The 20,925-nt window shown below is 37.7% G+C and overlaps 2 protein-coding genes across 19 annotated transcripts in view; one reads left to right on the top strand and one right to left on the bottom strand.

Moving 5' to 3' along the window:
- The window catches only part of fbxl4 (F-box and leucine-rich repeat protein 4), a 420,342-nt gene that overhangs the window by 44,159 nt on the left and 355,258 nt on the right, over nt 1-20,925 (top strand). The window lies entirely within an intron of this gene.
- Nucleotides 1-20,925, bottom strand: part of pou3f2b (POU class 3 homeobox 2b) — a 343,731-nt gene that overhangs the window by 50,287 nt on the left and 272,519 nt on the right. For 11 of the 17 annotated variants that reach the window (XM_087285087.1, XM_087285089.1, XM_087285091.1 and 8 more), the window contains one exon: nt 11,485-11,552. In XM_087285087.1, the coding sequence (XP_087141213.1) occupies nt 11,485-11,552 (68 nt within the window). Of the gene's footprint in view, nt 1-9,739; nt 11,034-11,115; nt 11,553-20,925 lie in introns of those variants that run through there. The other 6 variants (XM_087285096.1, XM_087285097.1, XM_087285099.1 and 3 more) reach the window with 4 other exon arrangements.

Here is a 20,925-nt window from a genome sequence, read left to right as displayed (position 1 = left end):
ATATATATATATATATATATATATATATTTTTTTTTTTTTTTTTTTCTTTTTTTCATTCCACACAAACTTAATGAAAGAGAGACTTTGTCCATGCTCTGTTTAAGATCACTTGGGAAAAATTTGAGGAATAATTAAACTTTCACAGGAGAGCTAATGATATTGTATTCAACGGCAACAAACTGTTTTTTTTAATTAAATGTGACTTGAATAGAGTGGCAGATTTTTGAACTCATTCAGATATCCACATTGTTATTATCAGATGCTGTTGTTTTCTCACTGCTGGATTTTTAGTAGTAAGTTTATTTGATTAATAAGTGGGGAAAACATGCAGCTTTTATTTACATATTTGAGGGATGTTTGCTGACAGCAATACTCAGGTAATACACTCCTAAATGAAAGAAGAATGAAAAATGACTTTGCTGTGAACATATCAGGGACATTAGGGTTAGAACTGCAACAGGACAAACAAAACGTGTTGATCCGGGAACATGATTTTCTTGGCAAATTCACGGCTACCAGATGGGTCAAACTGTGGGTGGTGTAATAGTTAATGACAAGCACCGATAACCACAATGTAGCAGGTCTGAATCCTGCAAAGAGCAGCCTACAGTATGTGTGATCACCATTGTGCCACTGAACACGCCACTTAACCTTGGGTTCCTCCGACGGGACCATCCCTGCCAGAAAAGCAGCTACTGTAAGTGGCTTTGGATAAAAGTGTCTTCTAAATGAAGAGAAGTGTTATATGTATTTATATATAATGCATCAGTGTTGTATATATTTTTTCAGCTGAATAGGGCAATAGAGCACCTCATATATCTGATCTCTTGAAGATGCTTGTAATTTGAGTGTAACAGCACATGTTCTATGAAGGATCAGGTCAGAGAATCCCACAGCTGAGCACAGCATCGATTTGTTGTGGGTAAATAAACCACTGGACACCACTGGCGGATCAATACCCTTTCTAACCTATCCAAGAGAGAAAGAGAGAAGCCTCTCATACAGCAATGCTTCCCTTAGCATTTACAGTTTATTACAAATTTCAGAATGCATTTAAAAAAGGGGACTTTGTTCCAACTCTGTAAGAATCTTGATCATGTTTAAAAAAATAAATACCGCAGTTTGGCAGTAAGTAAATCAGTTACAGCAAAAATACTGTATTTAAAACTTACAGCACCATTTATCTTGCTCTTAATTTATTTACAGAATTTAATGTATATATTTACTGTAAAATATACAGTAATGAAACTTTAAAACACAGTAACATGCTGCATAAGTGTCCTACAGTAAAAATACAGTAAAGATTACAGTCAAATACTGTGTAATTTACAAAAATCATTAACAGTGCAAAGACAAGCGCTATATGTGAATTGTATAAACATTCATTCATTTATTCATTTCTTTTTGGCTTAGTTCCTTTATTAATCCGGGGTTGCCACAGCGGAATGAACCACCAACTTATCCAGCACATTTTTACGCAGTAGATGCCCTTCCAGCCACAACCCATCTCTGGGAAACATCCAAACACACTCATTCACATACACACTCATACACTAAGGAAAATTTTGCCTACCCAATTCACCTGTGCCTCATGTCTTTGGACTGTGGGGGAAACTGGAGCACCCGGAGGAAACCCACGCGAACACAGGGAGAACATGCAAACTCCACACAGAAACGCCAACTGACCCAGCCAAGGCTCGAACCAGCGACCCAGCGACCAAGCGTCCTTTTTGCTGTGAGGCGACAGCACTAACTACTGCGCCACTGCATCGCCAAATTAGATGAACAAAATTGCCCAAAGCACTATAAGTGTATGTGTGAATGCAAGAGTTTATGGTTGTTTTCCAGTGGTGGATTGTGGCTGGAAGGTCATCCGCTGCATAAATCATATGCTGGAATAGTTAGCAATTCATTGCGCTGTGGTGACCCCTGATAAATTATGGACTAAACTGAAGGAAAATAAATAAATAAATAAATCTTTGTACCTCATAACCCTTAAAAAAGATAATAATGCTAAAAAAAATAAGGGTCAGTAGATGAATATACATGGTGTTTTTTAGTCAATTTTGCTAGAATCTCAAGAATGACCTTAAGAATGATCTTAAGGTTAATGGTCATTTTTTCTTTCCCCTTAGCCATTAAAAAAAAAAAAAAAAAAAAATAATATATATATATATATATATATATATATATATATATATATATATATATATATATATATATGCAATATCACACGAGTAGCAGTGCGATATGGCTGTATATTGGCACTGGTTGGAGGCGTGCGTTAGTGCCCCCACCACCCCACCAGTGCTGAAATACAGCCATATAGCACAGCTACGAGTGTGATATTGCGTTTATACAACAGTTTGATGGCATAATTGTGTATATAAAAACAAAATCAAACATGGAGAGTCTCAAAAACCCTTTTGTATGAGGAACTACTTTCTTCCGCGTTGGATTCAAATCATAAGCTGACAGTTTAACAGCTGAGCAAGCATCTTTTAAACTTTGGATCTGTCTGCTTTTTGCTAGCTGTATGTAGGCGGATTAATACACAAAGGGTAAAGAGGCTGTACAGGTGCTGATATTACTCAAATATATCACAGCTATCAGCCAATCAGATTCGAGAACCAGACAGAACTGTTATCATCATCAATTTTTGTACCTAACAGGTCCATATTTCTAATTCAGATGTACATATTAATACCCAATGTACATAATTAATACCTTTGAGGTACTATGAGGTACACTTTGGTACTTTTTAGAAATACAATGATGCATTTTTCCAGGAAGTTTAAAAGGATCAAACAGAAACAAATGAAAGGTATGTTTTGTAGTATAATCGATCGATTGATTGATTGATTGATTGATTCATTCATTCATTCATTCATTTATTGGTCCTTTTATTATTCCACCTTGGAATGAACTGCCAACTTATCCAGCATATGTTCAACATTGGGAAACACCCATACACACTTGCTTTACACACGCACTCATACACTATGGCCAATTTTGTTTACCCAATTCACCTATAGTGCGTGTCTTTGGACTGTGGAAAAAACTGGACCACCTGGAGGAAACCTATGCCAAAATGGGAAGAACATGCAAACTCCACACAGAAATGCTAACTGACCCAGCAGAGGCTCGAACCAGCAACCTTATTGTTGTGAGGTGATTGCATGACCCACTGCGCCACCGCGACACCCCGTGTAATCAATAATTTTGGGGAAAACATTTACAAAATTCAAATTTGATCTTCTTACTGAGTACACAGTTTTGAATGATGGCTACGAAATAAACTTACAAAATAAAAATGCTAAATCCCTGTCAGTGAACATGGCCTATTGTAGAAATCATTGTAAAATCTTCTAAATTCTCACTCACATATGAAATGTGATGTTGGTTTGGAGTTTATCACTCAACATGAGCAGCACAATATCATGCCATATGCAATATGCAATATCAGAACACTACATCTACAGGCACTCTCAGAGAAGACAGAAAACAGTAAGCGCTGGGTTTGAAACAGTTGAAAGCAAAGGTGTTTATAAATGAGAACACAGGCATGTTCAGAGATTGCGGGAGATGGATGGAGCTACAGCAGGAAGGAGCGAGATTGCAGGAGATAGATTGAGGAGAGCTGCGTGGACTTCAGGCAGAAATGAAAGAGATATGAGAGATGGAGAGGTGGAGAGGACGTCTAAGGCAAGATGGTCATACGGCGAGCGGCAGACGAGAGAGGAGGGCCGCTGGACTCGTGCTGGGTGTACATATGTAGAGCAGCAGGAGAGCAACTGTAGTTCTGGCTAAACCACAGCTTTCCCTTCCTCCAGCCATCCCATTAGTCATGCTCTATAAGAACGGGTTTCTTGCTTGTTTTTAAGACTTTTTATTCTTAAAAAAGTTCACCCTGGGTTATTCTTAACACATAATCCTGGGTTTTACAATACTCATAATTATGACAATTAATTCTGGGTAATAATATAGTGATGCTTCACACATTAATAAACATTCGTATTTGCAGTCAACATCTACTGTATGCTTCATTACATGCATTTTGATGGCCATTTTGAAATATAAATGCATATACAACATAAAATCAACTGAGAATAAAGTCAAGTAGACATGAGAATACAGTAACTTTTGTTGTTAAACAGGATATATAATGTTGTATTGTGTGTATATATAAACAGGAAATCTTTTGTCTTAAGAATCATATATTTGTTCCAAGCTTTACTGCTTTGGCTGAGGGCAAAGTTAAGTTTTGTAACTGCATTCATTTAATTAAACTTAACACCCTGCAATCGCACTGATTTTTGCACAATATCATGGAACTACTGTATTGCTGGTCTTGTTTTCCTGTTGTTTAAGCTTTTTACGATTGGTATCGGTTGGTATTAATAGGCAAAAGTGTGCCAAGAAAAATCCAAATGTCGCAGCAGATATCGAGACTCGTCAGACCAGGCAACGTTTCTCCAATCTTCTATTGTCCAATTTTGGGGAGCCTGTTTGAATTCTAGCCTCAGTTTCCTGTTCTTAGCTGACAGGAATGGCACCCAGTGGGGTCTTTTGCTACTATAGCCTATCCACCTCAAGGTTTGACGTGTTGTGCGTTCAGAGATGCTCTTCTGCATATTGCGGTGTAACAAGTGGTTATTTGAGTTACTGCTGCCTTTCTATCAGCTCGAACCAGTCTGGCCATTCTCCTCTAACCTCTGGCATTAACAAGGCATTTGTGCCCACAGAACTGCCGCTTACTGGATATTTTTTCTTTTTCTTGGATAATTCTCTGTAAACCCTAGAGATGGTTGTGCGTCAAATCCCCAGTGGATCAGCAGTTTCTGAAATACTCAGACCATCTGGCACCAACAAACATGCCACATTCAAAGTGTAATTGGGTGATCAGAAGTTTGTGTTGACGAGCTGTTGGACAGGTGTACCTAATAAAGTGGCCATTAAAACAAGCCTTTACTTTTTCATGAGTTCACCTGTTCAATCAATTGTGTCAACCTGGTAAATGATTTTGCCATTGTTGTCATGAAGCGGGGGGCCTAAGCTATCAACCCCAAAGAGAGCTCGGACCTCCAGATCTTGGAGGAGGCTCGATGCTTGACTCAAGCTCCCTCTCCCCCTTTTAAAGACATTTTGACAAAACAGAGGAGGAGATAGGGAGGTTGAGGGATGCCGGAACAAAAGTAGACTAAAAACAGTGCAAAGACCACTGCTTATATACGCTTGTGATGATTTGCTGACCCAGCTGACTGATCAGGCTTCTCTCGTACTTATGTTAAGAACTTCATTAAATAAAATTGCACAACTTCAAGCATATGGGGTCATGTTTTATCACCATGTGAATGCAGTTAGGTTTCATCAAAAATACCACTTTTGACAAATAAAAAACAAACTTTTTTCCAAAGTAGCATATTTCTCATTTTCAAAGTATTATACACTGTAGCTATAGCTCAAGCTCGACGCTATAGCTCGACTCTACACCATAACTTTTTAATCCAGATGGATGGGGCAACCATTACTGCATCCAAAATGGTGAAAAGCCTTGGAGTAACGATTGATGACCAGCTAAACTTCTCTGACCACATTTCTAGAACTGCTCGATCGTGCAGATTCGCACTCTATAACATCAGAAAGATCCGACCCTTCTTATCTGAACATGCAGCTCAACTCCTTGTTCAAGCTCTTGTTCTCTCCAAACTGGATTACTGCAACTCTCTACTAGCTGGGCTTCCAGCTAACTCTATCAAGCCTCTTCAACTACTCCAGAATGCAGCAGCACGAGTGGTCTTCAATGAAACTAAACGAGCACTCCGCTGCTAGTCCGTTTGCACTGGCTGCCAGTTGCTGCTCGCATCAAATTCAAAGCTCTGATGTTTGCCTACAAAGTGACTTCTGGCCTTGCTCCTTCTTATCTGCTCTCACTTCTGCAGATCTATGTGCCCTCCAGAAACTTGCGTTCTGTTAATGAACGTCGCCTCGTGGTTCCATCCCAAAGAGGGAAGAAATCACTTTCGCTCACGCTCACGCTCAATCTGCCCAGTTGGTGGAATGAACTCCCTAACTGCATCAGAACAGCAGAGTCATTCGCTATTTTCAAGAAACGACTAAAAACCCAACTATTTAGTCTCCACTACACTTCCTAATCTGCAATTGCCTCTCTGAATATCACACTAACTGTACAAAAAAAAAAAAAAAAAAAAAACTAATACTACTAATACTTCCCTTCTCAGACTTTACAGACCTGAAACTTGTCTATAGCACTTATTCATTGTTGCTCTTGGTTGTGTAAATTGCTTCCTTGTCCTCATTTGTAAGTCGCTTTGGATAAAGCGTCTGCTAAATGACTAAATGTAAATGTAAACTGATTATTTGACTATTATCTACAACTAGAAGCTTGTGAAAAATGGTAAAAAAAAATGAGTAGAGACCAAATCCATCAGCACACCTCTTCATTTTTACAATCTCTTATTATATGTGATCTGATCTACACTGATTTCTTTACAATCTGCAGTGATTGTATTTGTACTTCATATCCAGAAGAACCAGTAGTCCAGTAAGTGATTCAGAACATGGTTCATTCATTCATTTTCTTTTCAGCTTAGTCCCTTTTTTAATCTGGGGTCGCCACAGCAGAATGAACCGCCAACTTATCCAGCATATGTTTTACAAAGCGGAAAAACCCATCACTAGGAAACACCCATATACTCTTGCATTCACACACATACACTACGGACAATTTTGCTTTCCCAATTCACCTATAGCAAATGTCTTTGGACTTGAGGAGGAAACCGGAGCACCTGGAGAAATTCTACGCAAACACGGGGAGAACATCACACAGAAATGCCAACTGACCCATCTAAGGCTTGAACCAGGGACCTTCTTGTTGTGTTGTGAGAGCGTTACCCACTGCGCCATCGTGCTGCCCAGAAAATGCTTCCCTTACCATATAATACACCTAAACATGGTGCCTATATTGTGGTTTGATTTGTTTGATTTTGTGACCACCATAAAAAAACTCCTTAAGGGCCGGGAAGCATTGTCTCTTATTGACAAGATATCTTATCAATGGCAGGGAAAGAACTAATATTCAGTGAAATTGGAGCAACCAGGACAAGTCAAGTGATGTTATAAATTACAGTGCTGTTCAATTTAAAAAACTGACCAAACCTGTATCCTCTTATTTTCAGGAGTTGCCAAGCCCGAACTGCAGAACCAAGGACACAACTTCAAACCTGTCATAGATCTACTTGGTATTCAGAAGCACCTATAGTTCTTTTCACATCCGGACCCCATAACATGTACAATTCATACCAAATAAATAAATAAAATACAGCCGACTTTTATAAACTGATTATCTATGCAAATACATGCAAAAATATGCATCTCCACAGATCCACTTTGGGCCAGTGTGTGAGTCCCGGATGTTGGTGTGAGTCATGCATGTGTGTGTGCGTAAGGTAATGTTTTGGTGATCATATGGGTTTTCCCTACCTCCTTCTGGCCGATGCTGTTCATGTGATGGTGACAGCGTTTGTGTGTGTAAATACGGATGCTGTCAGTCATAGACGTGCCCATGTGGGCCTCGCGCTTCAGGCTTCACATTATTGAGTCTCGCAGGCCGGAAACCTTTGGAGTCTCCCCAGGATTCCATGTAAACACAGCGGGACGCAGGAACACTGGCTCTGAGCCCTGTCTTACAGGCAAAACCTGCACTGAGAGCAGGGCGAACATCGAGGGGCGGATGGTAATGAAAAGGAAAGGGGATTCAAAGTGTGTTAAACCTGCTAATGATGTTTTTATTGGACTGATTTTGTAAATATGGTTTTAAAAAGGATAGTTCATAACAACAAATACAGTTGAAGTCAGAATTATTAGCCCCTTGTATATATTTTGTCCCCAATTTCTGTTTAAGGAAGAGAAGACATTTTCAACACATTTCTAAACATAATAGTTTTAATAACTTATTTCTAATAACTAATTTCAATTATCTTTGCCATGATGACAGTACATAATATTTTACTAGTTATTTTTCAAAACACTTCTATATAGCTTAAAGTGACATTTAAAGGCTTAACAAATTAGGTTAATTAGGCAAATTAGGGTAATTAGGAAAGTCATTGTGTAACTATGGTTTGTTCTAGACAATCGTAAAAATATTGCTAAAGGGGGCTAATAATATTGACCTTAAAAATGGTTGAACAAAAAAAAACCTGCTTTTATACTAACTGAAATAAAACAAATAAGACTTTTTCCAGAAAATATATACTATAGGAAATGCTGTGAACAATATTTTGCTCTGTTAAACATCATTAGGAAAATATAAAAAAAATTCCCAGAAGGGCAAATAAGTTGTCTTCATCTGCATGTATGGACTGTTATGTTAGTATTTTTGGCATACTTTTATAAATACTATAATATTGATTATTAGATTATTAGATCATTTTATTAGTTTTCTTTTATGTATATTAGTAATATTAATATTTATATTAGTATATTTGTATATTAAAGTATATTAGTCTTTATAGAGTAAGTTTATGATTTACATCTATAATATTCATTAGTTTCAAAAACAACTTTTTAAAATAAAAATAAAAATATTCTCATGCTATTTTTCTATTTTATTTATTATTAAAATTGTATTTCAGCTTTCATTAAAATTTTGAAAATTATTTTTAAAAGCTGCAATAAGAAACAGCATAAAGAGCATGTCATATCCTGCCCCTTTGTATAGTTTAAATGCAATTTTTAATTTTAATTATTTTATATTATTTTCTTTATGCATATTACATTCACATACACTGTAATTGAAACAATAAAGAGATTACTGACATTCTCTGGATTTACGATTTATATGTGTGTAGTTGAGTAAAATGCAGTATATGTTAAATTCTGTAATCTACAGCTGACATTTCTTCTCTATGTAAAATAAAAATGTTTTAGATCATTTTTAGACAACACAATTGCAATATATCAGTATATCAGTTTCAATATATCAGTATTGGGTGAAATAACTCTATTTTTAGTCACAACAAATTAAAATATGAGTTATTGTGTCCATTTTCTGTTGTGAGTCAATTTCTGAAGACAAAACTGTAACTGACAAAATTTTTATATTCATACTTTTAGATTGATATAGTTTATATATTTTATTTTCATACTTTTAGATTTGTATCTCTTATCTATTTTAATCATAAGTTTCCAAAGATAACTTTTTTGATAAATGTTCTCATGTGTATATAATGGCCTTTAAGGCCTATAATGTAAAAAACTAAAATACATTTATTTAAAAAAAAAAAAAAAAAAAAAACTGACCAAAATTCATACCTTTTGTTTCTTGGAAATAATGTATTTATTTAACAATCATTCATTTTCTTTTCAGCTTAGTCCCTTTATATATCTGGGGTGGCCACAGCAGACTGAACCACCAAACTATCCAGCATATGTTTTACGCAGCAGAAGTTTTTCCAGCTGCAACTCATCACTGGGAAACAACCATACACTCTCATTCACACACAAACACTATTGACAATTTATCCTAACCAATTAACATGTACCATGATGGTGTAAGGCTTGAAGCTTACGCTGCTATTCTGAACCAATGATCGGAAACAGAAAGCAGTTGAAGGATGGCGTGTTTAAATCCATTATTTATCTGACTCTATTGTAATTAATCTGACTCCATTAAAGTTGTTATCATCATTGATAAAGAGAAAGAATCTCTACGTCTTAAAGCAGGCAAAGTTGTTTATTAAGTTACATGTTTAAATATACAGACATTAGAATGAAACAAACTAACATACTGTATAAAGAAATTAGCTGTAACATATGCACTGCTGAGCAACAAAGACAGTGAAACTGCCTTTGTTAGCATATGAGGCTACGCACCAGTGTGCGGGAGATGCAGAGTAAAAGCCATTCTCCCCGATCAACAGTTACCTTTCCTTATTATACCCTGAGCAAAGCATTGTCAAACATAAGTGAAAACCAACCCCCAAAACCAGCTGAACATGAGAACAAAGTTGAAGAGATGAAGTGGGGGAGAAGTACATTAACATACTCTCCTCAGGCCATGACCCAACAATAGTAAATATATTGTAGATTGAAACACAATTAATCGATGTCTCTGTTCATTTCATCACTACAACACTGAAGTCATAAACTGTCAAATGACCAAAATGACCAAACATGACAAAGTTATCTGAAAGAAGAACACAAGCAGATAAATTGTGTATGGTAAAGAGCACATGGTTACTGTAGGCAAATGGCAGAGATGTGTATCGGAGCTGTGAGGAACTCTGCCTCACCAGGAGGACCCATCCCATGCTTGGAATGTCTCAGTAGTCCTTCATTAGCATAGAAGGAAATATAAATCATATTTTCTCAGCTTACAATGGCCTTTATTTAACATTATGCACAATTTATGCAAACAGTGTTTTACTTTCAAAGTTAATAATGTTATTTAAAAAAAAAAAAAGATTTTTAAAGAGTGTGTTTGGCAAGACCTTTTATAGCATTTCTAACAGTTATAAAGAGGGGTTTAATGACATCACATCTCAGGCCCTCTGTAAGTAATTCAAAAAACCCACCTTGCACTATGTCTTTTTGTATTTATGTGATGAACACTTGGTCTCAGTGACAAAGCTGACAGTAAATCTCGGAGAAAGGGGGACTGCAAATGTGTCCATCTTTTTCATCTTCAGACCTCTATTTTCTCTGAACCACCAGCCGATTACAAGTACATACACACCCCCCCCCCCCCAACACACATGCACACACACTCACAATTCCTCTCTATGCAACAATGACTCTATGTATCATGTGATCCTGATGTTGCCTTCATCTATTGGGTAATAAACAATTTCCATTTGACATTTCACAGCAAAGGAGAGAGAGGGGGAAAAACGACCCTGACTGTGAATGCAAGAGAAGAATGCAAAGGTTTTAGACGTATGAACAGTCAAACATGGATGCTGTTACCTTAAATCTCACATCACAGCAAAAAAGAAAGAACTGACAATTCCTTATGCTATTTTGCTTAATCAAACACGCTCTTTAAATAGGCCATTTTACAGTTGAAAGTGATACAATTGACTTTGAAACACAAGTAAACACTAAACGTTTAGTATTGCAGGGTTTTGTTTTTAGCCACTTTCCTTGAAACTTCAATAATATGGCAGAAATCTAGTCAAATCAGGATTGGTCAGTATTGTTGTTAAAGTGGAGCTTGAGGGTCAAATGTGCAGCTGCTGAACTGTGTGTGTGTCTATTTGTGTGTCTATGCGTTTAACCTACAAACAAGTGAGTTACAGGCTGTAAAGACACCACCACAATTTACAAGTGGTTTCCAAAGAGACACATCCATCACTCAAAGCCTGATAAAATAACTAATGAATTGGACACAAAGCAGACAAACACCCACCTCCAGTGGAGACAGAAGACACACACACAAACACATGCACACACACACTGACCTGCACTTGCTCCTCAGTTTTTTTCCTGGCAAATAACCTTTGAGTGGACAGTGAATCTCATCCCCAACCTGAAAAAACACATAATTGCCTTTGTTATAGAGAGAAGACTGGGGTTAGTTGTCATACTTAGCATGTTAGGGATGAAAAACATTACCACCGAGAAGTAGATTCAGTAATAAGTACTACGGTAGGATCTTTTTTTGTCACAGTGGAATGAACTGCCAACTTATCCAGCATATGTTTTACACAGTGGATGCCCTTCCAGCTGCAACCCAGTAATGGGAAACACTCACACACCCTTGCACACACTAATACACTACGAACATTTTAGTTTTGATTCACTTATAGCGCAAGTCTTTGGACTGTGGGGGAAACTGGAGCACCCGGAGCAAACCCACACCAACATTGGGAAAACATGCAAACTCTACACAGAAATGACAACTGGCCCGGCCGGGACTCAAACCATCGACCTTCTTGCGGTGAGGCGACAGTGCTAACCATTGAGCCACCATGTCACCCATTCACAGGGAAATTTATTTTTAAAAGTGACTGATTTGTGAACTCTGTTGTTGTCAATTTCATTGTATATACATTGTACAAAATCTTACAGCCTTATTTTTTTATATGAATTAATTTTTTTAGTCATCTCAACTTACATTAGTCAAACTGACTAAAAATGTGAAGCTAAACTTTTTATAACCTGAAAAAAGTTGAAACCCAATGAACTTATTAAAATAAGTAACATAAAAGCTTTTGGCTTAAATGTTAGTGTACTTTTGTTGAACCTCTGTATTTAATAACTCCGTTTATTATTGGTTTTGAGTATAAAAAACTACACTTCGCATCATGCTTTACAGAAAAAATCCACCAATCAATAAGTCACAATAAGTAAAGTGTGCCTTAAAAGATGTTTAGCTCCACCCAGTACTAAAGCATTACAAATTATGTAACTGAGCTGATCACCATACACTCTCAAAATATTGTAATATTTACAAATCTACGCAAAGTCAGCAATTAAGTTGATTTCGTTTGTTTCTATAAACCATTTTGAAAAATGTAAACAATAACAATGGTCCTAACATATTTTGTTTTACATTTTTAATTTCAATAATTTCAGAAAATCCAAAAATGTCCACATGTTGATAAATAATGTTATGATAGCTGTTTTAACATCAAATTATGATTCAATTGCTTCTTATTAAAGTTAGGAAATAGTTTAACAACTATTTACGCAACCAACAACTTTAAATGAAAAACAGGCTAAATTTATCATTCGCATTACTTTGTGGGATTATAGTTCTTTTTAGTATTAAATCAGTTAAGAAAATTGTCTATTCATATTTTTTTCTGTGTGCCAAAAATTTTAATTGTAATTTTGATGGCCCTATCATAGACCGCACAATTGACTGGTAAAAGCTGAATGTAATTGAAAGTAAAAGCTGGTCTAAAGTCCAGTGCAGAGCGCGTTAGTTATGCACCTTTGCAGGTTTAAACGCTTAATACACACAGGATGTACAGCAATACAGCATATCTTCTTTATGTCGGAAGGGCTTTTTTCAGTTTATTCATGACAATTTGCATTTGTATAATGTTATAATTTTTAGGAGTATTATTTATTATATGCATATTTATATTTGTTTTTATTAAAAACAAGTTTAGATTTGTCCACCTGTCGAGTTTTGGAGACGTCTGCATCCCCAAATAAGAATAGGTGTGTATATAAAACTGCTTTTTTGACCACACTAGGTTATTATTGTTCATTTATTTACTTGGAAATGAATAAATAAATTCAGAAATAGTTTTGAAACAAATCTTTGCAATTAACAAACAAAATTGTTATATGTAGGCTAATGGATGTCTTCCGTGGAGTGCGTACAACACATTTCCTTATCCACGAAGGTAAAGGAGTAAAATAAAGAGTAAAGAGAAAGTAAAGAGGAACTGCAAAAAAGTTTATCCTCGCACTGCAGATGGTCTGTTTAACTGTTTTCTCGCTAGTGAAGCGTTCAGTTTGTCCATTCAGTTTTTTACCATTACAAAATCCGTCATGTAAATAGCAAATGCGCCATGGCACGGCACAACTGATTCTTGAAGGGAATGATAGATGAGACTCTGATTGGTTTATTGCATGTGATGCTCAAAGCACACCCTTAAATCATTAAGAGAATAAGCACAACCCTGTTAGACCATGCACAAACCGTATTCTTCCATCCTTAAAATAGCAAAAGTGGATTCGGACACGCCCTTAGTGCTTTTGCACCTTGTGCTTTAGACTTTGCACCTAGATAGTTAAAATAGAGCCCTGACTATTATTTTCCACATAGCTGATTTGTTTGGTTAAAGATAATTATGCTTTTACAAAGGCATTTTTTAAAAAAGGAGGAGAACTTTGCTGTGCTGAGGAAAAAGTGAGCGGCTGGTAATACACGCCATTAACATTTTCAAACAGCAGAGTCAAACAGCAACCAAGAAATCCATTGAAACACTGACTTCCACACAACAAACCAAATCTCCATCTATAAAAGGACTAAGAGAGACACACAAAAACAGCAAAGCTGAACAGATATCAATAATTCAATTGTGCGTGTGTGTTTGTTATTGGACTTGACTGTACAGCCCGATAAGCATCTCTCCCAGAGTGTCTACAAATAAATCACCATGTTAGCACGTCGGTACGCTCTAAGGTGGGAATATGTACATACAAGCTCTGAAAGGCCTCCTGACTGATATTCTGCCACATCTAATGGCTCTATATGAAGAGGCAACAAGTCATTTGCAGAGATGATGTTGTCCTTTGACACAATCACTTCCTATTCTGTCCGGCAGAGAGGGGAGGCGTTTGCGGTGGGTAATTGCATTGAGAATTGATTTTAAGCAATGTGCCGTCTCATGGGCTGTAATCAAGCACCATTATTCACTGTTAACTAAAGCGCTCCACGCAGGCCAACACAAAGACATGACTCCTGTTAAACAGCCCGGCTCCCTGTGCACTCTCATTAACACACACACACACACATCTTTCGAAGAATGACTAAGAGCTCTCACACAACACAGGGAGGCAACGTTTGAACAACATACCCACAAACGTTCGCCAAGAATATGAAGTGATTAAGCTGAAATCAGGCCTCTCGTGAGCTCTTATCGGCTGGAAATGAATTGGCTCATTTGCGGCATAGCGTGAAAGGAGAATGTTTGTTGTGGCTTTGAGAAGGAGCTTCCTGAACAGATTCCAGATCAGTGTCAACTTGTATCAACACAACCGCTAGAGTGACCTGCGCTTTCTGTTCAGCAATCAAAGCTTGACCTGGAGGATTGAGGTATTTCAAGGTCAGATCAAGCACAAATTGTTGTTTCAGTTATTGTTTGTTCATGCTGCGATAGAAATTTAGATTTTGAAAAAAGATGCAAAAGTATATTCCATGTAAACCTGAGGATATAAATTAGAGTTTGGTGAAAAGCATACTAAAATTTTATTTATTGCTTACAAAAATCTGAACTGTGCACTCACCTGCACCACTGCTAACTCAAGACAAGTCAATAAAACAAAATGTAATACAATATCTAGGAATGTCAAAAAGTGCAGTTTCTTCACCGAAGCCTGTTTAAATCTGCTTTAAAACATGATTTTGACAATCCGATCACAAGTGGACGACTCTACATGCAGGTGTAAATGGTTTTTATATAATCGTCCTTTCACACTAGCACTTTTGGTTCACACCTGGGTTCGTTTGACATCAGAGTACGGTGTGTTAAGCTAGTGTGATGGTGTCTTCTGAACTTGGGTGAGCATCCGTCCAACCCAACCCGACCCAAGTCCGCCTGGAAGAGGTGGTCTGGGGTACGGTTCATGTAAACTCTGTTCCGGTTCACTTTTGGTATAAATGCAATCATACCAAATAATGGAAGTGAACCGCCAACTGTACAACAAACTATGGTTTTCATAACGTTCATTTGTGTGTGTTTGCATGTGTGTGTATCATGTATTGTACATTGTTGACAAGTGGGACTGAGGTACGTTTACACTGCAGGCAAATGTGGCTCAAATCAGATTTTTTGCCAACATTTGACTCAGATCTGTTTTAGTCTTGACAGTGTGAAAAGCCCAAACCGCGTAGAATCTGACCTTTTCGATTTTGATTTGTGCCACTTTGGCCCCGTGTCAGGTCTTGATGCCCAATTCCAATTCGTTGCCTATATCTGATTTTTTTGCCTTGTCTGTTTACAAATTCTTTTAATTGTGACCCATATCCGATTCATGTGTTTAAACTTGCCATACAATGTATGATATCGCGCATGCGTGAAGGCGGGTTCTAGCATCTGTGCCACACTAGCCACGATGGAAGAAATTATCTTGCTTTTAGCTCTGTGAAATATGCGAAGTTCGCCCAACTTTAAAATTCTTTTGAGGCGGAGGAGGAGAGAAAGGGTCGTCATCGCAGCTTGCGCCTATGGTGTCCTCCACCATTCAGAGAAATTTGTGGGTAAAAGAAAGATCTCAGGTCTGGTGGAAGCAAATAGTGGTGACTGACCACTTTTCACCTTCTATCTTTCCTCTGTTACTGTTTTTTACCATATTGGCGTCTCCACACACGCTCTTACTTCTACATCATTTAACGGCGGAGAAGTAACACATTGTCGCAAGTTTAAAGATGTACAAAACAGAATGCCTCAATAAATCCGATCTGCCTGTTTACATGTTTTATATCTGAGTTATTTCCACATATGAGGGAGGCCTAAAACCAATCTCTGAATATCCAAATGCATGCGTTTTTTCACATAATTTTTGATCGGCATGTGTGATTATTCTGTACTGGTTTATACTGCAAACATCGTCTACTCCTCAGGGGCATGGAATAACACATTGGGCAAAAATTTTACCCCTAAAATTGAAGATAGTTTATTTTGAATATTGTTTGAATGATAACTGCCACTTGTTAACCAAGCATTAACCATTAGCCTGTAACCCAAAAAAGAATTGTTCAGTTAGATTTAAAACACCACCTTAGTAAAATTACATATATAAAAATAAAAAAATACATATGCCTACATGTAATTAGGCCTATATTTCACTTAAATATTTAATACATTAAATACATTAATATGTGACAGGTCTTGCAACAGGTTAATGCTTTTTGTTAAGGACAACATTTTTCAAAATGCCACTAGGCAGGGTTTTAGTTTCACTTTGATGATTCACATCTGAATACAAATTAAAATGAATTAACAGTAGGTTTTTAGACTCTGCAAACAATATAGTGTTCAACACAAATAAACCAGGCTTGAGAACCGGTGATCAGAGAGACATGCACGGCACTTGTCATAAATGATAAATCATCAGGGTTTTCGATCACAAAAAAAAATTCTGTTAGGTTTCAAACACAAAAATGAACCAGCAAAACATCCATTTACCATTTATAAAAAAACACAGCTGTTGTCTGTGAAAACAGCAATAATCATGTTAAAGAGCCCATATTATGGGTTTTTGAAAATTCCCCTCCATGTAGTGTGTAACACAGCTCTAAGTGAAGTGAAGTATCCAGCTAAGGCTTAAATCTGTAAGAATACAGTGTTTAAAACGGTTGATTCATCTATAAAAGAGTCGACTCATAGTGCTTCAAACGAGTCGCCTTGATACCGACTCATTAGGTGTTTCGCCATGACGTACGAACGAAACCAAGTTATTCACGTGCACGCGCAAACCCGGGAGATTTCAAACCTGAGGCCCCGCCCTCTGACGCAGAAACCCAGACACACACACACACCCACAAACACACGCACACCCACAAACACACGCACACAAACATGCCGGTCGATTGAAGTCACACTGCAGATGGACATTATATTGAGTCTCTACCCAAAGATGAAACATCAGCATTATAACCAAGCAGTTGGAAACTTCTGGAAGCTACATGCTACAAAGAATACTTCATCTGAGTTTGTTAAAGGAAGGATCAGTAAAGAGTAACTGATGGACGTCAGGATGGGTTTCTTCCATTTCTCAAGTGTAAGTACGTGCGGTTAAAGTTGTTGCCTCGTTTACTCTAGCTTGCAAATGTATTTAGTTGTGATTTGTTACTTGTAACCGCGTGTACTGTATCAGGTTAACTGGATATTTTATCTTATCGCGTGCAAAGTCACGTTAAAAACGCGACGCGTGCTGTTTGTTTATGGAGCTCCGTGCTAGAGTTCTGCTCCCGCGATTTATTCGGAAATTTATTCCCGCGCCGCAGAAATCTGGCGCGGGGACAGCCGCGGGAATAAATTTCCGAATAAATCGCGGGAGCGGTCGGTAACGGGTTTAATTTGGGACGGGAGCGGGCTGTCTAGAAATATCACGGATATTGCTATGCGAATTAGAAAGAGAGAGTCTGCGTGGTGCTTGTGTGTGTGTTAGTGCGCACGCGCGCGTATGAGAGAGAGAGAGAGAGAGAGAGAGAGAGAGAGAGAGAGAGAGAGAGAGAGAGAGAGAGAGAGAGAGAGAGAGAGAGAGAGAGAGAGAGAGAGAGAGAGAGAGAGAGAGAGAGAGAGCGAACAAATGAACGAGCTTTGTGCTGTGTGTGTGTGTTTATACAGACAGCTTGGCTGTCTGGACTGTATACTGGGTGATTTTTGGTTGTGTTCTCCGCTCTAGCGGGACCGGGCGCGGCGGGCAGAAAACGGAGCGGGTTCTCAGGCTAAAACCTGGCGGGTGCGGGCGGAAGCGGGAGCGTTGTCATCCGGAGGTGTGTGTGTGTTTTTGTGTGTGTGTGGTATGGCGAGTACACGACTGTCTCCTTCGTTCGGTTATCCGTGGCACTATCCACTCGCCATAGTGTGGCAGCTAAAATCCACGTCTACACTATCGAGTGTGTATGAACTGTGATTACTTTTTAAATTGCTGATTAGCTATTGGCCATTTCCCTCTCTGACTGAAGGCAGTCGACCAATCGCGACAGACTGTCATCGGTCCAATCAGCGCAGATTAGCTCCGCGCTAAGGAGGGGTTTGGGAACAAATGAATCACTGGACGATTCATACAGGAGTCGCTGGGATAATTAGCTAAAAATAAATGCAGATTATAAGACCATGAAAGTGTTTTTTGACCTTGCATGCATATTAGACTGTTGTTGGAGACCCTTACAACCAGGATATGACCCTATTTCATGTATAATATGGGCTCTTTAAACATAATCTGACAATGTGCTTTATTCACTTCTTACACTATACACATTTATGTGCTGTGCATAGCTGTACTTTTGGACATACGGGTCAGTTAAAGACCATGATCTGTTCACACTACAAATCTGATACTGGCCACATTTATTACAGAAATGTGAACAGCTATGCAAACAAATCAGATCTGAGAAAAAAAATCAGATTTGAGCACTAAGCCTTGCAGTGTGAAAGTAGCCTTAGTGACCATGTTAATACATGACATTAAAGGGATAGTTCACACTAAATGTAGGAGCCATACATTGTATTTTGGCGATTGGCCACAAGGTGTCAGTACGACACTATATAACTGTGACTTCACTGCATGGAGGAAGACAGTGTTGGTAGGAAGCACACAGTTTTTGACCGTATCGTATTGTATCATCTCGTAATTGAAGGTAACAGAGAAGTGTGCTTTTAGATAAAGGAAAGCGATTGAGTAATTCTGTTGATTGGAAGTTGATTGGACAATAAATATGTTTTTATTTGCATCTATTTGCTTACGGACTCTGACTTTTACGCGTTAAAAACTTGCTCACTCTACCAACAATAGCGGCATTGGTAAGCCGCTACACTAAAATTAAAATGAACTCACTATTTACCTCACCTCAGATGGTTCCAAAGCATTTTGAGTTTTTTTCTTTTTTTTAACTATCAACGGCTACTTGTTTTAACCTTTTTAAAATTTCTTTTTTTGTAAAGAGAGAAACTTTGTGAAGAAAGAAAGAAATATTTGTGACACGAGCTTGGATTTTGCTAAAAATGTGAATAAATAGTACAAAATGTGGTAAACTTGTAGATTTGTGAACACTTCCAGAGACATACCAGCCAAAATTTGTCTGTGAAATTCCAGGGACTGTATCACAGTTGTGGACCAGGTTGGGAGGGTACTGTAGTAAAGTTGAAGGCCAGGGGGGGCTGAGGGTTAAGGGTTTTGGACTGTAGCAATGGTGGACTGGGGATGGGGTATATATTAAATAGCAAATTAGGTATTATACAAATTATAGAATTTATTTTTTTTAATTACAAAACAAAATGAGAGGGTGGTGGGAGATGGGTGTGAAATATGGGAAACTCCCGGGAAAAATGGAAGTGTTGGCAGGTATGTCCATGGGCCCTGTTTACACCTGGAAAAAATGTGTTGTTGATAATCCAATCACAAAAGGATTATGTTTAATACACGTGTAAACAAGGTCGAATATGTCTGAAGCATGTCCACTTCTGGTCACTTCAAAAGGCTGTGCTTGCATGTAGTATTAAGCTGCATTTTCAAATGTCCCATCACAAGAAGAAGATGCTGAATACATGTGTAAACGGAATCTAAAATGATTTCATCTTATCCACTTTTGAACACTACAGGAGGTTGTGTTTACACCTGGTATTAAAATGCATTTTTTGCAATCTGATCACAAGTGGACGATGCTAAAACAAGTGTGAATGGTGTCTAAATTGCTTTGAGCTTGTCCACTTTTGACCACTTTTAGTAGTTGAAAAAGCATTGGATGAGATTGCTTTTGTAGTGTAAACTATCATGTGGTCAAACACATTCGAACAGCCACAAAAGATCACATACTGACCTAACATTTGATCTTTAAAAAAAGTCCATCAAAGCATAGTTTGCTACATTGTACCACATCATATGGTCTTTATCCTGTAACTACCTCACTTGCTCATAAGCCAATTAAAAGTAAGACACTTTATGACCATCAGATAGGACTGTTGTATCAACAACCAAATAATGCTTTACATATAAACCCTATTAAGAAGACACTTGAAATGGGTTAAAGCCTAAATTGATACAGGTGAATCTCATCAGGTCTGCACATGGGAATCTAACGAGAGGAAAGATATGAGAGCCAAAGGAAAACTGCCTGATAGGTGAAGAGAAGGTTTTCTTTTACTTTTGATGGTTGTGTGTAAGAGTCTATGGAGGCTGAGCTGTTCAGATCAAATAAAAGACTGAATGAGTGACCTGATCTGCTGTGTTTGATCATCAGAAATTTGATTTGACATGCTCTCGTTTGCCAACAGACTTACAATAGACACGCCGAAAAAAGATCTGATCTAAACAACCTGATTTGACACATTCATAGCCAGTCATAGAAAGATTTAAGAATCCATAAAGTTAAAGAATAAATAGATTTCACACAAATAAATTTTCATAAATATATAATTATTTGTTAATTATATTACACACACACACAAACACACAGAAATGAAGACGTCACCAATGTCCTCATATTTCACCTC

This window comes from Danio rerio, chromosome 16, assembly GCF_052040795.2.
Source record: "Danio rerio strain M-AB ecotype USA chromosome 16, GRCz13ab, whole genome shotgun sequence".
In the NCBI taxonomy this organism is placed as follows: Eukaryota; Metazoa; Chordata; class Actinopteri; order Cypriniformes; family Danionidae; genus Danio; species Danio rerio.
This window is presented reverse-complemented; position numbering and strand designations above follow the sequence as displayed.